The 18,335-nt window shown below is 36.9% G+C and overlaps 4 protein-coding genes and 1 long non-coding RNA gene across 19 annotated transcripts in view; 3 read left to right on the forward strand and 2 right to left on the reverse strand.

Annotated features, from left to right (window-relative positions):
- The window catches only part of LOC105132771 (uncharacterized), an 11,018-nt gene extending 9,989 nt beyond the window's left edge, over window positions 1-1,029 (forward strand). For 3 of the 6 annotated variants that reach the window (XM_011036445.1, XM_011036450.1, XM_011036449.1), the window contains one exon: window positions 225-1,029. The gene's annotated coding sequence lies outside the window, so the exon portion shown is untranslated. The remainder of the gene's footprint in view (window positions 1-224) is intronic. The other 3 variants (XM_011036446.1, XM_011036447.1, XM_011036448.1) reach the window with 3 other exon arrangements.
- A 565-nt stretch (window positions 1,030-1,594) lies between these two features.
- On the forward strand, window positions 1,595-5,056 carry LOC105132770 (uncharacterized protein At1g76660-like). Of its 4 annotated transcripts, XR_843642.1 has the most exons (4): window positions 1,595-2,154; window positions 2,730-3,906; window positions 4,505-4,773; window positions 4,868-5,056. XR_843642.1 is itself a non-coding variant. In XM_011036441.1 (3 exons), exons 1-3 carry the CDS (start codon window positions 2,110-2,112, stop codon window positions 4,720-4,722), a joined length of 1,440 nt encoding a protein of 479 aa, XP_011034743.1. In that variant the 5' UTR covers window positions 1,595-2,109; the 3' UTR covers window positions 4,723-5,029. The 4 variants fall into 4 exon arrangements, 3 of the variants coding, with proteins under 3 accessions (XP_011034743.1, XP_011034746.1, XP_011034745.1); XM_011036441.1 differs by having other exon boundaries at window positions 4,505-5,029; XM_011036444.1 differs by having other exon boundaries at window positions 4,514-5,029.
- Window positions 5,057-5,734: 678 nt separating this feature from the next.
- On the reverse strand, window positions 5,735-9,925 carry LOC105132769 (uncharacterized). 7 transcript variants are annotated; one of them, XR_843639.1, is made up of 6 exons: window positions 9,633-9,923; window positions 9,353-9,386; window positions 8,952-9,017; window positions 8,196-8,829; window positions 6,160-6,692; window positions 5,735-6,074 (listed from the first exon to the last, which is right to left on the reverse strand). It is a non-coding gene; the product is annotated as an uncharacterized LOC105132769 (long non-coding RNA). The 7 variants fall into 7 exon arrangements; XR_843637.1 differs by having other exon boundaries at window positions 8,196-8,835; XR_843638.1 differs by lacking the exon at window positions 9,353-9,386 and having other exon boundaries at window positions 8,952-9,109; window positions 9,633-9,925.
- Window positions 9,926-14,030: 4,105 nt separating this feature from the next.
- Window positions 14,031-15,018, forward strand: LOC105132773 (putative calcium-binding protein CML19). The gene has a single exon (XM_011036451.1). It carries the CDS (start codon window positions 14,213-14,215, stop codon window positions 14,789-14,791), a length of 579 nt encoding a protein of 192 aa, XP_011034753.1. The 5' UTR covers window positions 14,031-14,212; the 3' UTR covers window positions 14,792-15,018.
- Window positions 15,019-15,600: 582 nt separating this feature from the next.
- On the reverse strand, window positions 15,601-17,801 carry LOC105132774 (UPF0047 protein C4A8.02c-like). The gene is made up of 7 exons (XM_011036452.1): window positions 17,471-17,801; window positions 17,191-17,251; window positions 17,016-17,110; window positions 16,882-16,915; window positions 16,638-16,692; window positions 16,488-16,530; window positions 15,601-15,947 (listed from the first exon to the last, which is right to left on the reverse strand). The coding sequence occupies exons 1-7, from the start codon at window positions 17,666-17,668 to the stop codon at window positions 15,876-15,878; spliced, it is 558 nt and encodes a 185-aa protein (XP_011034754.1). The 5' UTR covers window positions 17,669-17,801; the 3' UTR covers window positions 15,601-15,875.
- Between the last annotated feature and the right edge of the window lie 534 nt (window positions 17,802-18,335).

Here is an 18,335-nt window from a genome sequence, read left to right on the forward strand (position 1 = left end):
AAGAGAAAGTAGTGGGGGGGGGGGGGGGGGGGGGGGGGGGTTATGTGCCAAAGCCCAATCCCATAGGAATGTTAATGACCAACATACCACGTTAATTTGGTTGTTTGATTTTCTATTTGAGCCTTGGGTATATGATAGCTTCGCACAACAGCTTATCTTGGGCATTTAATTGGTGCGACTGTTTAATTGTTCATCTTTTCCCTTCGATTTCTTTTTGGCTGCAGGAGTGCATCAGGTAAAGATTCATTGTCGCCGATGAGGTGGGGCGGAGGTTTCCTTATGCCCCCTGGTATGTCATGTCTGCTTCCCTCTTTGTATAAATGCTAACGCCGTTGCCCACTGTATTGGTTTTGTGCAGATATGGAAGGTACCGACAAAATGGCAATTGCAAATTTCAAAACACTTGAATCACGGTGAAACTTGCTATATATACATGTACATTTTATAATAAATCAATGAAAAAGAGCGGGGGTTGTTTAATTTGTCTTTTATTATTTTTTAAACCGAACTCAATTCACTCAAATCTCAATCCAAACGTGTTGGGATTGGCTGAAGGTTTTTTTTTTTATTATTATTTCTGGGTGGGGGTGGTCAATAAGACCGTACAGTCACAATCAACGGTCAGGTTTTAACGTAGGAGTTGGTATTTAAATGCAAAGAGAAGTTCAGAGAAGTCGTGTTACCACAGATTGAAATGACCATTTTCTTTGCCTCACTGCACTAGGAAATAAGCGCTCTAACAAAGCAAAGGAAGGTTGGTGGATGGTACTTTCACCAAATGGAGTGATTTGGTTTGAACCTCAGTTTGGTATGCGTGCCATTTATTGATAAGAAGAGGGATTTTAAAATACTTTAATCTGTTTGATCATCTAGAGTATGTTGCCTATTTCAGTTGCATAAGAGTAACTCCGCCTGTGATGTTTCATGGTTTGTAATGCACACCACAGCCGGTCCCAAGCCCGGACAAAGGAGGAGGGTGTGGTTAATAAATAATGAGCCTTGCGGCAATAAAAGACGCGCTGTGTTCTCGCGGGCTTCCAAGCACGAATCATGTTTCTATTGGATTTTTGAAAGATTCCGTGTTGGCAGATGAACTGAATAATGGGCAAAAAATTTATTAAGAAAGTAACCATTTATATAAATAACTATTATAAGCTACAAATTGGAAGTTGGGTTATTTAGGATTGATATGAGAATTGGAAGTTTCTCTTGACATTCGATAACATGAGTTCAATACTGTGTGTTCCATAGTGGTGATGGCTTTTGTACCACTGAAACAACATGGTTTTGAAGTTACTAATCGGAGCAAAACACGTAAAAATGCCTTGTTCTACTCGGTCGTCCTTTTCACTATCATAAAAAAGAGGCGGGTGAATTAACCGGGTGACATCCAGTTTTTTGATCTGTAAAAAAGAAGAAAGAAAGAAAGGAGAAAAGTGTGGTGCGTTGGTTCGTAGCCTTCGGTAGACCGGTGTATGCAAGTGATTGCCTCTATGATGGCAGATGTGCAAATCTGGCCTCTCCTAATTGTTTCCACAACTGTAGTCTTTAAGCTGTGACGCCGCATTATTTATTGTAATCCATCCATCCTCGTAGTGAAAATTTTGAGAAGCCTCTGGTTAGTGTCGAAGCCAAAATCTAGTATAAAAGAAAAGGAAAACTAAAGATCAAGCAAAGCAGAAACCATGCTACAGGGCTCAAAGATTTACTGACAGCAAAGGACCGTTGTGAGATGGATTGATAAAATTTGCATGCTTCCAGTTTTATGACCCAAATTCGCAGAGTTTCTGACGTTGTGAGGGAGTGTTGAGTGACAAATGATTAGTAGATACCTGTTGGCGTTTGAAAATCGAAACCTGATCCAAATTCAAGATGGCGTTTGTTTTTAAGATGAGAACATGAGCCAATGCAATGCCAAGAGAGAAAGTGGGATGTTTGGGCCATAATGGAAAGGTAAAGAGAGCTGGACTGGGCACGGCAGGGCTCTAAAAAAGCAAATCTATGGCAGCTTGAAGAAGAAGTAGTAGTACTGTGTTGTGTAGAGTTCAAGACAAGGCTGCAAGCAGTAGTAGCGAGTGAGTGTGGGTTATCAATCTGTCAGACTCGGTTATGGGGTCGGAGCAGAACAGATTCCCCCAGCAGCAGCAGGAACAGGTACGTTTATCTTTCAATTTCTATTTCTAGTAGATACATACATACGTACATGAATGTCCCCCAGATCTGGATCTGATGCCTCTTACCCATCTTATTTGCCCTCTGCGGCCTTCCTTTTGTTTCAATCTCTTCCTCCCTTCCTCAGATGGATGGATAGATAGATCTGTAATATTATCTTAATCATTTATTTATTATTACTTCTTAAGTGAGGAAATAAATTGGAAATTGAAATTCATATAAATCAAATGAAAAAATAAGCAGCACAGATCTGATTATAAGAATCCTCTTATCTAGTAATTGCTTTTATTGTGTTCCAGATCAACTTTTATTTTTCTGGATAATAATGCATTAACAGAATTGGATCACGCTAGAATTTTTTTGTGTCCATTTAGTATTAAATGCTATGAATGTATGCACAGGGTGATTCTATTTCTATAATCGTTTGAATTTTCCTTGTAAAATCTAGATTACACACTCTAGCTCTTGATTTCTTTTCACTAATTTTCTAACAGTTGGATTGGATTTTCCTTTTTCATGAGCAATTTGTCATCTACTTATAATTGTTTCGCTATATTGAGCAGCGCAAGAGATGGGGAGGATGCTGGGGAGCATTGTCTTGTTTCAGCGTGCAAAAAGGTGGAAAGCGTATTGTGCCTGCATCTCGAATTCCTGAGGGCAATGCATCAGCAGCCCAGCCAAATGGACCTCAACCTGTTGGGCTAACCAATCAAGCTACAGCACTAGCTCCATCACTTCTAGCTCCTCCGTCTTCACCAGCGTCATTTACAAATTCTGCTCTCCCATCTACTGCTCAGTCTCCTAGCTGCTTCCTTTCATTATCTGCCAACTCACCTGGGGGTCCTTCATCCACAATGTTTGCCACTGGACCTTATGCTCACGAAACACAACTGGTTTCTCCTCCCGTTTTCTCAACCTTCACAACAGAGCCGTCTACTGCTCCTCTTACACCCCCACCAGAGATGGCTCACTTAACTACGCCCTCTTCCCCAGACGTTCCTTTTGCTCAATTCCTCACATCATCTAGGGATCTCAAAGGCGCTGAAAAGAACAATTACATTGTTGCATCTGATCTTCAATCAACATATTCTCTCTATCCTGGAAGTCCTGCCAGCAGTCTCCTATCACCAATTTCTAGGACTTCAGGTGACTGTTTATCAGCGTCTTTTCCTGAACGTGGTTTTCCCCGGGAGTGGGGTCCTTCAGTTTCTCCCCAAAATGGAAAATATTCAAGGAGTGGATCTGGCAGGCTTTTTGGGCACGAGACTACTGGTGCCTCCATGGTGTCACATGATTCAAATTTCTTCTGTCCTGCTACATTTGCACGATTTTATCTGGAACAGAATCCAAATACTGGTGGGAGGTTAAGTGTTTCCAAGGATTCGGATGTTTACCCTGCTAGTGGAAATGGACACCAGAACAGGCATAATAAAAGTCCCAAGCAAGATGCAGAAGAATTAGAAGCTTACAGAGCATCGTTTGGGTTCAGTGCTGATGAGATAATCACTACTCCTCAATATGTAGAGATTTCTGATGTAATGGAGGACACATTTAGCATGACTCCTTTTACTTCAGCTAAACCTACCATGGAAGAAAGTATGGAAGCTTCATTTCTGAATGAGAGTCAAAAAGCAAATGCAAACTTGCCAAAACAGAATAGCCTTAAATTGAAATCAGATCTTGCTGACCGGGTAGTATGCTGTGAAGTGCCTGTCACGTCTGATAGATATGAAGGTGAATTCTTTAACTTTATCTGCATTTCTTTGTTTCTTGTTCTGAAATTATGGGCAAAGGAAAGAAAAAAAAAAAAAAGAATCTCAGAAGAGTGACATTGAACAATGACGCGATCTAAGTTCCCAAACTTTTAATCTATGTTTTCTCAACAGTCAAACCTTTTTGCTATGTTCAATTTGATGTTCTAAACTTTTAAACGTGGTGGCAAAAGCTCTTGATGCTTAGAAAGATTGGGAAGTTTATGATTTTTGGTGGATAAGAAAGAGAACATGGCAAGGGATGTTCTCTACAATATCGGGACGTTATCAGTCGAGGCTGTTGGCTCGCTCAACTTGAGACAGTTTTTTCTTGACAGATAACCTAAAATGTTGCAATCTTTGTACATTTTACTTTTCTCAACAACCTCTGCGTGCGGGTATGTGTTTTCACTTTACAAGAAAAAAAAAAAAATTGGTTTGACAAATAGAGCACCCTCCATCTCCTCACGTCTTTGAACTTTTATGTGGATTGTTAATGTTGTGCATACTTGAATTTACCTCACCATGTACAAGACATCCAATTTTTTAGATATGCTCTCACAGGGATTTTTTTTTCTTAGTAAACTCAGACCCTAAATCAAGATGGCAACCTGGGAATGTCTCTGGATCAAGTACACCCAGTAATGTTGTGACCGATGATGACATATTCTCAAAGATGGCATCATCTAAAACCAGCAGGAAATATCATTTGGGATTATCGAGCTCTGATGCAGAAATTGACTACAGGAGGGGAAGAAGCTTAAGAGAAGGCAAAGGAGATTTTGCATGGCATGACTAGAAAGTAGAGAATAAGCAAGCTGCCAGTTGTTATCTCTGTGTATTAATTTAAAGCTTTCTTTGTCACGCTCTTCTTTGTGTTTATGTGATTGGTGGCATGGTCTAACCTGTGATCTAACCTAATCTGTCTTCCCTGCTGCTCTTTCAGGTGTGGCCTGATATCTCTGATTGATGAGTGTATGGCCTTTGTTCCTAATTTTCCACTTCTCTATTAGTCATAATATTTGTTGTCTAATTATGTGTGGTAAAAAGCAACCTTTGTCCCCAATAAGTTGTGATATGTTCCTTTTGGAAAATCAGTTAAGCAATAGCAGCCATGTTGTGGATGTTCATCATTTATGTGTAGAAAGAGATCTATGCATGTTATGAACTTTTTATTTGATAGTTTGGATAAATGACGGATCAATTGATAATGCCGAGGTGGCGGCTGCGGCGGCGGAGGAAGAGGTTGAGCTTCAATTTCAAGTCAACAACCAGGTGATCGAATATTTAAATTTGAGGAGGTTCGTCTCGCAAATTGAAAGGAGAAGAAAATAGAATATCGAAAGGGATCATGATATATAATAGCATGTCAATATAATTATGCAGATCCGATGCAGTCATGTCCATCTGTGCATGCATGGAATGACCTTGGCTAATAAGATGTGAAGATCTCAAAAAGACAACGAGCAGAATGGTTGAAAAACTCTGCATCAATTGCCGACCCTCGGATCTGCGTTGTAAAACTAATGCACTAGCGTTGAAAACTTGCATCAGAGTAGGAAAATGGAGAAAGTACGACGAAGAAAGGACAGGGGGAAATGATTATTCTCTGTACTTACTATATAGAAATATTATATAATTGTAAAATTAGAATCTTAGTTTTTCAATTGAATTAAGATTTATTAGATTATTCTATTTTATTTAGTTTTATACACTAATTCGTGTCTGGGTCGCGCCTTCCCCATGGAATGAATCATGAATAAACGCTGATCGGACTACCAAAAAGGATGCCTAATCGACAATGTCCAGGATTGCAAGTTAAGAAGCCGAAAAGGCATGCTTTAACATGGGGAAACCCAAAACAGCAACAAATGCAATGACTTGGCAAGGTTCCAGGAAGATCTAACTGCAAACGACAGCAACAATGGCTCTTAAATGACATGGCATGTTCTTAGGTCGCACAGATAATCTTATTAGCACAAAGGGAAAAGGGAAAAAGATTGCCAAGATGATGGTGTGTGCAGGCTTGAGACGAAGCAGCAGCAGAGGTCTTGAGAAAGGCTTCTCAAAGGGCAGGGTGAAAAAAAAAAAACTCGGCCCTCCATGGAAGTCTGTAGACTGCAAAGCCGTGTGGCTCAACGCTAATTGTTCCTGCATCCAAACGTAAAACAGAGTTCTGATGATAATGGAAAGAAAGTGATCTACGGAAGAGAAGGCAAGCACCATCATGGCCAACGTGGAATAGCAAATCCAACCACAGAAGAATGGAACACAAAGTTAGAAAGAGAAATAGGCCATGCTGCTTTAATGGGCTGCATTTCACGTAATCTGAAACCATGACAAACAAAGCACCATTTACGCTTAAATGGATATCTCCAAAATAAGTATCTGCAATAGCGTTATCTTTGGCTTGACCGAAAACAAAGAAGTGCTTTAAATTAATCATTATAAAACGGTTTCATGCTTTATGACATTTTTCCTTCCCCTGAAACAGAAGGGCACCATGTGCGTGTACCGATGGCTAATCTATCGTTTGACCCGCCCCACTTTGTATCTATCCATCTATAGCTGACCAACTTAAAGCAACAAGTAGAATCTGAATTCCTCTCTGCAGTCTGCCAAATGTTTCCCTCCCTTTTCTTTTCAAGCAAATATCATCAGGTCAACCTTACACTGTCCAAGCACACGACAGCCAACCTGTCAATTGAGAACAGGTTTGCTATTGACAGAAGTGGCGACCAAAGAAGAACGTTCTAAAATCGATTGTAACTGCATCATCAGAAGGCAGAAATGTTAGAGAAGAGAAAAGGGGGGAAAAAAAAGTGTACTAGAAGTAAAAAACACCCAGCATAAGTAAAGAAAAACTGGCATAAAAAAGGCATATTAGAGGACAGTGAAGAACTCAAGTTATCAAAAAGCAGGAAAAAAAGAAGAGAAGATGCAACATCAAAACGCAGTACAAAGGCAGAGAATGAGAAGACAAACAAAAAAGGAGCATTTATTAGAGGACTGCAGTAATACAAAAGACTGGAAAGGATTGCAAGAATATTATAAAGAGCAAAAGGCAATCCTACAACCACCATGGGATGAAAAAAATAACTTGTCTGACAGAAGGAAATCTCCAGGAAAATCAATACACAATCCATCAGACAATCAGCACATGTCATTTCCATTGTGAGAAGCTATTCCTTTGTTTGTATCTGAGCAAGAAAAGCCTGAGAACCAAACAAAGACAGGCAAAGGGAAAGCAACCATCCAAGAAAACAGAAGACAAGAGGAAAATGCACTAAATAAGGGATTCAAATCATGAACCAAAAAACCAGACCAAGCAAGGAAAAAAATGAGCCTGTTTGAGGAAGAAAGCAAGATACACTACCAGCAGCACAGATATCGTAAAGAAAGGAGATGAATAACAGGTTAAAATACACTACCAACCTGAAAAAAAGAAGATTAAAACAAAGCTGGAAACAAACCAGAAATGTTTTTGACCTGGACTATCAACCCCAAGACAAAAACCTCTACTATAATAAGGAAAAAAAGGGGGGAAAAAAACAGCAATAAGAGACACTCCAAAGCCAACCAACAACAATCGAAACCCTTTAAAATGCTAAGCCTCTCCTAGTGAGAGGTTAGGACCTAAAAGAGGGTAAAAAACCATCAGAAAAAGAACTACAGAAAGCTTATCTCAACTAAAGCTCTAAAAAGACTGGGCAACCAAAAAAAAAAGTGAAACAACATAATGAAAAAGCGCAGAATAGAAGTGTAGCAAATGAGAGGAAAAAGCAAAGAAGAAATAACAACCAAACATCAAAAGATGAAACAACAACTAACTGGTGAAAGAAACTTGAAGTAAACAACCTGAAACCTGGTAAAAAATTCAGCAACAGAAGCAAGGTTAAACTCAGCAAGCAAAGAAAAACCATGAAAAAAAAAAACATGAATGAAGTCAATAACCCCAGACCAAAGAACAATCCAACACAATGCCGTACCCACATAAATGCTATAACCAAGATGCAAACGAAAACGAAACAAAACCAGAAAAAAAAAAAACAAAGAACAAAAATGCATAGCAGCTCAAATCTGACCCAACCATCAACACAACCAAAACAAACCAATGTAAAACTAATCATGCAGGATAATGGGACAGAAAAACAACATCAAAGCAGCATGTAACTCAAAACCCATGAGCCAAGAATAAAGCATAACCAAAGCACAGACAGAGCTACCAGCATAAGCAAGGAAGCATAGCTTAAAAGTAATGGGAAAACAGACCTCCAAAATGCACCAATGATCCTTATAACAACACAGCCTCCTCCCAGCAAAAGCTCGAGGCTGAGAAGGAAGGAGAAAAAAAGATGAGAATCAGCACAACCAGCCAATAGGAGCGAAACATGAAACAACCCAAAAAAAGAGCTGGAAAACAAATAGAAAAAGAAGAAGTTGATATCCACAGGACAGAGAACACTTAAAAACCAACATGAACAGGAACAAAGTCGCAAAATAGACCTCGGAAGCAACTAAGAACCTTGGTAGCAAGACAGACTCCTCTATTGTAAAGGCAGAGACTGAGAAGGAGAAACAGAACCATTAGAATCAGAACTGCAACTAATCCAAGCAACAAAAACAGCAGAACAAAACATCAAACAGTAAAAAGAACCAAAAAAAGAGAGAAAACATAAAAATGGAAACAAAAAACAACAACTAACATGCAAATCCAGATAAAATCATAATCTGCAGACCCATAATGATTAAAAAGGCAAACCAAACCAGCACAAAGCAAACCAGGTTTTAAAAGCAACTTATCTGGCTGAACATGGGCTTGTCTACAACAAAAGCCTTTGGAATGGATGAGCTGGAAGCTGAGATTGGGAGAACTGTAATCGATGAAGATTCAGAATAGTCAAAGCTGCTCCTACATGTACAAGTTAAAAAGAAAATAAATGAATTATAATTAAAACCCAAAATTCAGAAGCCAAATGTTTAGGTGAACCGTGAAATCAACAAAAAATAATAACGATATCTACTCACATTCGCACACTTGGTCTGTCCCTTTAAAAAACCCACTCCAAGTCTTCCATAAACAAACCCAGTTATATGTTACGATTCAGGATGGCGGAATAATGGTGGGAAACAGCAACAAGAAGAAGGCTGCCGTGGGAAGGCAAACGTCAGGGACACGCAACCTGCTATTAGTTGTAGAATTCTGTTAGTTAGTTAGAGTTAGTTGGATTAATCTGTTGGTAGTTAATATTGATCACTATAAAAGCGCAGTGTATGGATCACATTGGATATGAATAGATTGCAGTCCAATTTCGATCTCATTTCTCTTTGCTAATATCATTTATCTCTTCTCTGACTCTTCTCTGCTACTATCATTCTGTTTCTTAGCCTCATCTTCTTCTTGATTTGTTAAGTGATCTTAACAATATAAGTTCCATAAACATACCAGTTTCGTCAAAGCTCCTAGATAAACCAATCCCCAAATCAATCAAACCCCAATTCCCAAATTAAATCACAAACCCTAAGAAATCAATAAAAATACAAATTTAACCAAACACATCCATAAAAAAATCCATAAACAACAAAATCCTAGAAACCCAAATCGCCAAACATATCTAAATAAGCTAATAACCAAAAATCTTGAACAAAACTAGCAAAGAACTTAAAACCACATCAAGAAATCGAAAGTGAAAGGAAGCAAACACTAACTGGTGTAAGGAAGATGTGGTTCTGTAAAGCCTCAACCAAGAAAGGATCCACCGTCGACTCCTTCACATCAATGCCAGCTACCGGTTGTTGTGCTGTCCTCTCTTCGTTTCTCTCCCAAAAAACTCCTCTTTTTTTCTCACAAAAAACCGGGGGGGTTTTGATCTGGGTGTTGTTGAAGGCTGAAATAAGGGGAGGAAATGGCTGGAAGTAGAAAAGAGAAAACAGTATTTTTGCCCTTTTAGTTTTTTCTGTATATTATAAATAAAATATCTAAATGTTAATTATTTGAGTCCTCGAATTGTTAATCAGAAATGATTAGAGGAAATACCTATCACGATGTCCAGCCCGCGCATAAAACACGCGGCAAACTAATCAAAATTTGCTTGTGTTTTGCTGGAGTGCTGGGAGAGGACAGTACGTGTACAGTACGAGTCTTGTCGAATCCTGGGGGCTGTGGGGCATCGTGGGGTCACCCGGCCCACAATAATATCGATTCCCCATTTATGGCTACTCCTCCTCCTCATCCGATGCTCTCTGTGATATTCTTCAATTGCTATCAGTCTTAATTAATTATTTTCGCTGACACAGTCCGAGTCATGGTGATCACCGAACGCACATCGTCATATTCTTATTTTATTTATATACATCATTTAAATTTAACAGCTCATAAACTTATTTTCAACGAGTTTAAAAAATTATTATAATTTTTTTAATATATCTAAGAGAATGAGCATAATTAAAGTAGGGACTTATTAGTGTATCTTGCGAATACTGGATCTGGCATGAGGCAGATCCATTCACAGTTGAGTTTGATAATATCTCAAGTCTTGATATATTGGGTCGGATGTCAGCCACACCCAGATGTTATTGAACTTAATAATATATTTAGTACGAGTGTGCTGGACTTGAGAATATGTAAAGCTTTTGGCACAACCATAAAAACATGCATCCTTTTTTTAGTATGATCAAGAGAATGATCATTTTTTTTTGTATTTTCAAATAAATATGGTAATATGAATTTATATTTAAACTTGATAATTAATTAAGTTTAAAAGTAATGAATATCATCTTCTAGATACATATAATAAAATGAACATGAAATTTTTTTCAACACGCCTAATAAAATGAGGTAATGCGAGTGATAAAGATATTAGATTTAAGTCATTTAAATTTTACAGTTCATTAAGTCCAAGACAACACAGGTCTTGCAAATTGCTAGAAAATTGATAAATATAAATAAAAATATTGAGAGAATATTTTTGTAGGTAAATTGCAGATGAATTTTACTCACAAAAATATTCCTTTAGTATTTACTGAGAAAATTATGGTGAAAAAAATAATTAAAATAAAGTAAAAAAATAATGATGTGCTATTTTTATCAACGGAATTACCAATGAAATTTATTCCATCAGTAATTTCATCAATAAAATCGTTGGTAATCTGTTAATACTATTCATCATGTTAATTACAAAAGAAATCATCGACGAAATATTTTGTTGGTATTTTACAAAGAGCTCTATAACTATTCACTTTCCAATTGCACTGTTAATTATTGTTCTTTACAGAAAAAATCATCGACAAATTAAAAAGTTGTCGGTGTTAATTAGCGATTTTCTAAAAAATTTAAATTAAATATTACAGATGTAATCATCGATAAATTGAAAAGTTGTTGGTGATATTTGATGGTTTTTGAATTTTTTTTATTAAATTCAAAATTTAAATTAAATATTATAGACGGAATCACCGATAAAATAATTAAAAATAATAATATTTAATTATCCATTAGTGAAACTGTTAGTAAAACACCTTTATAAAAAACCTAGAATCCCTAATTTCACAACAGACATGTCTCCTTTCTTCTTCTTTTTTTTTTCTTATCTTCTCTCCTCAACTTCTTTTCTTTTTTTCCATGCATAGGTATGTCTTCTTCTTCTTCATTTTCATCTCTTTTCTCCTCAACACCTTCTCTTCTCATTCATGCTCAGGTATGTTTCTTCTCTTCTCTCCTCAACACTTTCTCTTCTCCTCCCTGCTCAAGTATGTTTTCTTTTTTTTTCTTCTAAGTTTTTTTTAATTAGTTTACTTTACGAATTTGTTTTTTATTTCTCTTTTCTTAACTTCATTTGCATCTACATTAAGGTAAAAAAACAATTCTTCTTATTTCATGTTTTTTTTAGTATATTTGTTTTTTATTTTATTTTTAATTGTTTTTGTTCTTAGTAATTGTATGAATGTTGTTGTGGGAATTTTTTTTTTCATATGAGATCAATTTGTAGTTGATTTATTTATATGATTTTAAAATTTTTTCATATGAATTTTTTTTCATGTTATTTATTTGTTGCAAATTTTTTTGATTTGATTTTCTTCTTTTTTTTTCCAAGCATTTTGAGTATTATAGAGTGTTGATTACTATTAATTTAATTATTTTATATTTTTTTAATATATATATATATATATTAAAATAATTACCAATGAAATTACATAAGGTTTGTTTTCGATGGAATTATTGACGTAATGAAAAAAAATTTCGCTCACCTTTTTTGTCAATATATCCATCGGTAATAATATTTTTTACTACTAATACACTTATCAACAGATAAATAATTACTGATGAAAGATTAACCAATAAAGACTTTTCATCAATGATTTCATCGGTAATTTTTTTACCCATGAAAAATCTCGTCGATAAATTTAATGATTGTGGTAATGATACCAAACCTTGTGTATTTGGACATGATAGTTAACTAAATTCAAGGTAATGACCATTTTTATGGATACGTATAAAAAAATAATCATCCTGCTATTACACATCCATGAGAATAACCAATCTTATTTGAGTTTGTGAAAAATCTCAACTTTAGCTATTTCTTCTTTTGCAACATGGATACACTTGGGGTCACGGTGATAACATGTGTTGGAGAGTATTGCTTCTTCTTCTTTAATAACATCATATATTATCTTTTGTAAACTTGAAACTTGAAACTTGAATCTTGTTCTTGCTAAACGAAGCCATGCATGATGATGACCTCATGTGTTTAGAGGAGAAGAAGCAGCAGCAGCCATGACCAACGTTTTTCAAGTTCTTTCTCCTTGTCTTGTTCTTTGTAAACGTTAAATGAACAGAGCATGCATGCAACTGATCAGCCCAATCACGATGTCTCTTTCACAAACTCAGCATACTTATCGTCAATGTCCAGAATGCAATCACAATTCCAAGTTATAAATCTTTCAGCATCGATGGAAAGAAGGGTGAGAAAACGAGAGAATTAGGATTGACCAAAGAGGGTTGAAGCGACGCCATTTTCTTGACCGCTATAACATCAATTAGAGGAAGGAGGAGAGGTTAGGGATTTCTCTTTTAATTTTGTTTTGTTTGTAAAGAGGTGAAGAGACAATATATATGGAGAGAAACATTTCCATGCACAACGAGAGTGGGATTTAATTTTGTTTCCCAAGGATGTGATTCATCTAATTTTCTTGTTTTCGTGCTTTAATTTTGTTTTATATATATATATATATATATATATATAAACTAAGTCATAGTTTTACTGTTTATTTGTTTTGAGATTTAGGAGGGAGTTCGAGATAAAGTGGAGCATAAGGAAATTGATTAGTAAAGTCACCTGAAGGATGAGTAATTTTGAAATGATAGAGATTTTTTGTTAAAGTGTGTTTCTTAAAATTGTGTATAAAATAATATTTTTTATTTTTAAAATCTATTTTTAACATCAACACGATTATAAATAATAAATTTAAAATAAGAGAATTAATTTTTTTTAAAAATAAATTAAATCTCAATTTCAAAAGAAACTTGGTATGGTTAATTAGCTCATGACTAAGACAAAATAAATATGCTTTGACAAAGCTTTCATTTTTGTTCCTTTCTTGTTCAAGTTTTGTATATTTTTATATTTTAAAAATATTTTTAAAGAAATTTAAATTTATTCTATTTTTTTGCTTCAAATTAATATTGTTTTGGTAGTTTTAGATCATTTTAATAAATTAATATCAAAAATAATTTTTAAAAATAAAAAATATTATTTTAATATATTAATTTTTTTTTTAAAATAACCATAATTATATTCTTAAACAAATCTATCTTTTTTAATTTTCTAGTTAATAGAAATAAAATACTAGAAATGCCCAGAAGGACAAGGAAGAGGAGGAAATAATAGTAAAGAAGGAGGGAAGCTTCCTCCACGCGCTTCCTTTCCGCGTCTGGATTCTAGATCTTTTAAAAAAGATACAACTGGCCGGTCTTGCCCAGCAAAACCGTGTTCTTCACTGACTTATCCATTCCTTCAGCCACGTCTTTTACACCCCGGATCCTGAGCATGACGACATCAATTATAAAAAATCAGCCCCCAAAACGAAACCTTTATATATTTCCATGACCATTCCCTTTCCTATAACCATACTCCCTACAAACACAACTCGCCTCTACTTCTCTTCCTATCTACTCCCCTCTCCAGTTCAGCTATCTCATCTTCTTCTACAATCAAAACTCAAAAAAGCACTAGCTAGGCTACATATCCCAAACCTCAACCCAGCAGCTATCTAGCTAGCTAGCTATATATATCATGAAATCACACTCGGTTTCATCTCCACCTTATTCAACTCCCGCCAATTCATCTCCTCTTGCAAGATTACGTCGTAAACTATCTCCAAGGAAATCCCACGATAAACCACATCCCACATGCGTCAACAACTCAACTAGTGCTCTAAATGTGGTAGATCACAACAATGAGCTCCGAAGGGTCTTCAATTGCTTTGACGAAAATGGAGATGGAAAGATATCTCCTGCTGAGTTGCAGTCCTGTATTACCTCTGTTGGAGGTAAGCTTTCCATCGAGGAAGCTGAGGCTGCCATCAGGTTCTCTGATATGGATGGTGACGGGCTTTTGGGGTTCCAGGACTTCCTATGCTTGATGACAGGCAATGCTTCAGAGGAAGAGAAGACCGAGGATCTCAGACAGGCTTTTGGATTGTACGAGACTGAACCTGGCTCTGGCTGCATCACTCACACCAGCTTGAAGCGGATGTTGAGTCGAATGGGGGAGTCCAATTCTATCAACGACTGCAAGGCTATGATCCGCACCTTCGACCTCGATGGGGACGGTGTTCTTAGCTTCCAGGAGTTTGCTGTCATGATGCGCTAGTTCATTCCCATCCATGCCCTGCCCTTCTGCCACTTCATACATGTACATCCGCGTTCTATCAGTGGAAATAAAAATAAAATAGTAGAATAGAAAATGGCCAAGTGGTTAATAGCTCCGCTCTCCAAAACCGATACCATTCTTTGTGAACTATTTGAGTGTTCGAATCCATCTCTCCTTGATTCATTTGTTCTCCTTGATTTGTTAAATATTCATTATTTTTCTGTGCATATTTGATTAACTGTAAGTTCGTTGGGATATCAATAACTGTTAACTCACACGAATTTATTTCTTCCCATTCTTAATCTATTGCCTGCGTGGATACCGGAAATATTAACAGAAACTCTAAAACCCCGTGGGAATTTTACTGCGTGGATACCAGAGAGACTGTTCACGCCTCTTCTTTTCCCATGACGTGAGCTGAATCTCTCCTGGATGCAACGTGGTTTGATTTTGGCAGGTTTCGGCTGGAATTCGCTTTCTTTGCTATGGGCTTCGGTTGGTCATGCTTCCTATGTTCCTGATTGAGAGGGGTCATTTACGCCTCTCTCTCAGTTTTCTTATGGGGTCTAGTCGAGCTGGGTTTCATTCACATTGGGCCTCCTTTGGGTTTGTTCAGACTCCTCTGGAGCAGCGTTGCTGGGATTTTCCAGCGGCTTGGGGTTCAAGAAGATCCTTTGTTTTTCTATTGTGGCTGCGTTCAATTCTGCTCGATTGTAACTGTTGGCTTGGAAAAGATGGCTCGTATCACCCTAAAAATGATGCTCCAGCACTGACTTGACATAGAATGATGACATTCTGCTGCTATCGTGTTGATGGGAAGCAAACCTTTTTCTGGTATGCATTTCATTCATCAGCAGTTGCATCTTAAAAATCCAAATACCTGGGACGCACAAGCTAATGGGATTTTATCTTGTAGCTGTAATTTATTCTATGAATCTAGTTTTTAATATGCTCAAAGTCATCAGAACGCCGAGTCCAGGAACATAACAAGGACGGGATGTCCCATTAAAATGTGAAACAGGCACGATAATCTGCCACAACATCATTTTAAGTAACAAATACACAAAATCCAAATACCAGCTCCTCATATTCCATTAAGGGTAACCACAACTTTACGCGCAGTAGGGTGGTCCCGGTGCTCACACAGCCATATTCCCTGAACCAGAACAGTAAATATAAGAAGGGAATTGTTATCAATACTGTACTGCAATGTTAGAGATAAAATATGTGGAGGTCAATGCACACTATTACAGCCTCAAATTACCTAGTATTCGTACACATTGGAAATCCTAGTTAATAAGATATCTCAATTCCAAGCAATTTCTTTCTTAATTAAAAGAAAAGGAAAAGATATCTCAATTCCGAAAAAAAGATGTTCCCTTCTACATGCTCTCAAAACATTCCAAAACATTAATTTGATGTACTGGTTCAGCACAACATATTATTCTCAATAATGGTCGTTCTATAACCATATGAAGTATAAACCAACGAATACCAGTGTGGCAACAAAAAGCTAAGCATTTTTTATCAAACAAAACAAGAGGAAACTGAGCATCAACAACTACTTGTGCAATTAAAGCATTCAGACCACCTATTATTTATAATTAAAATGGAAAGCATCTGTTAATAATGCATGTACATGACCGAGCATCAGCTCGTGATCATAAGGAATCCAAAAGAAAGGATGTTCACAAACCTGCCAAGTGCCCATATTGAGCTTTCCATCAGTGATTGGAATCCTGAATAGGAATAGAAACTACGTAAATGATAGAATACGTATAAAAAAAAAAAGAAAAAAAAAGAAAAAAAAAGGAGTAAATAAAGTATGAGTAGCAAGTATTCGCACGTTAGGGAACATCCGAGCACTGATGATTTAATGTGTGCCGGCATGTCATCTGGACCTGCAAAAGTGTTAAATGCAGAGATTGATTAATATAGGAGGATAAATCTCAAACTAGACGAGATCAGAAACATAAATAGTGGTACTTTCACAATCCCTCTTCTATATCTATTTAGTTGCTGGACGAGGGAACAAATAAAAAGAAAATTCATTGCATTTAAAAATTGAGGACAAAAACAGAAACACTGACCTTCGAGGGTATGCTTCCAAGGAGCAGATCTTCCCTGAAAACATAGGAAATAAAGGAAAGTAAGAAGGAGAGTCCAAAGACTGAATCTTGTTGGTAAAATGAAAGAGAAAGGAAAAGGAGGGGGAGGTATTTACCTCAGGAACAATTTTGTTGAGAAAAGTCTCGGTGTCATCTCGGACATCAGAGTCGTAATTCTCATTGATAGTAAGAGAGGCGCTTGTGTGATGCACTAAAATAGAAATATTCCTTAGACATACATCATCGAAACAATGAATAATAAAACAAAAAATGAGGCTTTTTTTCACTTACAGAAGAGATGAGCAAGGCCGCACTTGAATTCTGACAAGTCACTCCCAATTTCATTCAGTATCTATGTTTTATAATAATAAGGGAAAATCAATTAGTTAATTCGAAAGTAAAAGCATGCCTATACTATTGTTGTTGTTCTTGTTAGCAGTGGTACGTAAAGAAACAGAACTACACAAATTTTATTTTTTCATAAATTGAATATACTAGCTAGTATTCTCATCAAAAAAGAAATCTCTCTTGAATCCAGCTAAAAAATCTCGATGCGAAGAGAAGAAGAAACCTTAGGGGTAATAAGATGACAGCCACGGCGGTGTGGGGGTAGAGTAATAGTCTTCTGCGCCCACTTGGGAGCAGAAGTAGCCATGGAATCGGAGAAGGAAGGCTTTGCTGTGTAGAGCGAGCTGACACGAAGCACTTGAGGCGGAGGAGGAGGACGAGGCGAGGAGGAGAAAAGCATTGAAGAAGGGATAGAGGACATGGTTGGTTGAAGAAAGCCCACTTCAGTCCCCCTCAAGACAGACTGGAGAAGCCACGGAGTTGGTTTATGATGCCAGGAGAAGAGCCCAAGTTGGGAGCCTGTTTCTGTGGCTGTTGTCCTTCACTTTATTTAAAAATGGCTTAATACAACATAAATATTTCTTGGTCGAAGAAAGCCCACTTCAGTCCTCCTCAGGACAGAGGCCAGCCACAAGGTTGGTTTCTGATGCCAGAAGAAGAGCCCAAAATTGGGAGCCTTGCTTTTATTTAAAAATGGTTTAATACAGTACAAGTATTTTCTTGGTTGGATACGTTTTAAATCCTTCTAAGGCTATCATGGGGCGTGCCTATAAATTGAAGCTTTGGGGTGCGTGCCAAGATGTACAAAGACTGACAAATTAATCACTAGATTTTGTTAACACTTCATAGCTCACGATATATTTTCAAGAAATTAAAAAAATATACAAAAGTTCTCATCCTCCCCCACTCCTTGTCCAGCAGCGCCCGCGCGTACCTTTCCAGAACACAAACAAAACGAAAAAACAAGAAGACTGCCTTCTCTTTCCTTTGCACTATTCATTATCATCCTTCTAAAATCTCAAAACCCTAAAACCTTAGCAACTGTCTCACCAAATGAAATTCTGAAATTGACCCTTCAAAATCTACAA

Source organism: Populus euphratica, unplaced genomic scaffold, assembly GCF_000495115.2.
Source record: "Populus euphratica unplaced genomic scaffold, PopEup_1.0 scaffold68.1, whole genome shotgun sequence".
NCBI lineage: Eukaryota > Viridiplantae > Streptophyta > Magnoliopsida > Malpighiales > Salicaceae > Populus > Populus euphratica.

Coding starts and splice junctions, on each gene's coding strand:
- LOC105132770 (XM_011036441.1), top strand. CDS start 2,110: ATGGGGTCGGAGCAGAACAGATTCCCCCAGCAGCAGCAGGAACAG. Junction 2,155..2,729: donor CCCAGCAGCAGCAGGAACAG/GTACGTTTATCT, acceptor TTTCGCTATATT/GAGCAGCGCAAGAGATGGGG. Junction 3,907..4,504: donor CACGTCTGATAGATATGAAG/GTGAATTCTTTA, acceptor TTTTTTTCTTAG/TAAACTCAGACCCTAAATCA.
- LOC105132773 (XM_011036451.1), top strand. CDS start 14,213: ATGAAATCACACTCGGTTTCATCTCCACCTTATTCAACTCCCGCCAAT.
- LOC105132774 (XM_011036452.1), bottom strand. CDS start 17,668: ATGTCCTCTATCCCTTCTTCAATGCTTTTCTCCTCCTCGCCTCGTCCT. Junction 17,252..17,470: donor GTCATCTTATTACCCCTAAG/GTTTCTTCTTCT, acceptor TATAAAACATAG/ATACTGAATGAAATTGGGAG. Junction 16,693..16,881: donor TTGGAAGCATACCCTCGAAG/GTCAGTGTTTCT, acceptor ACACTTTTGCAG/GTCCAGATGACATGCCGGCA.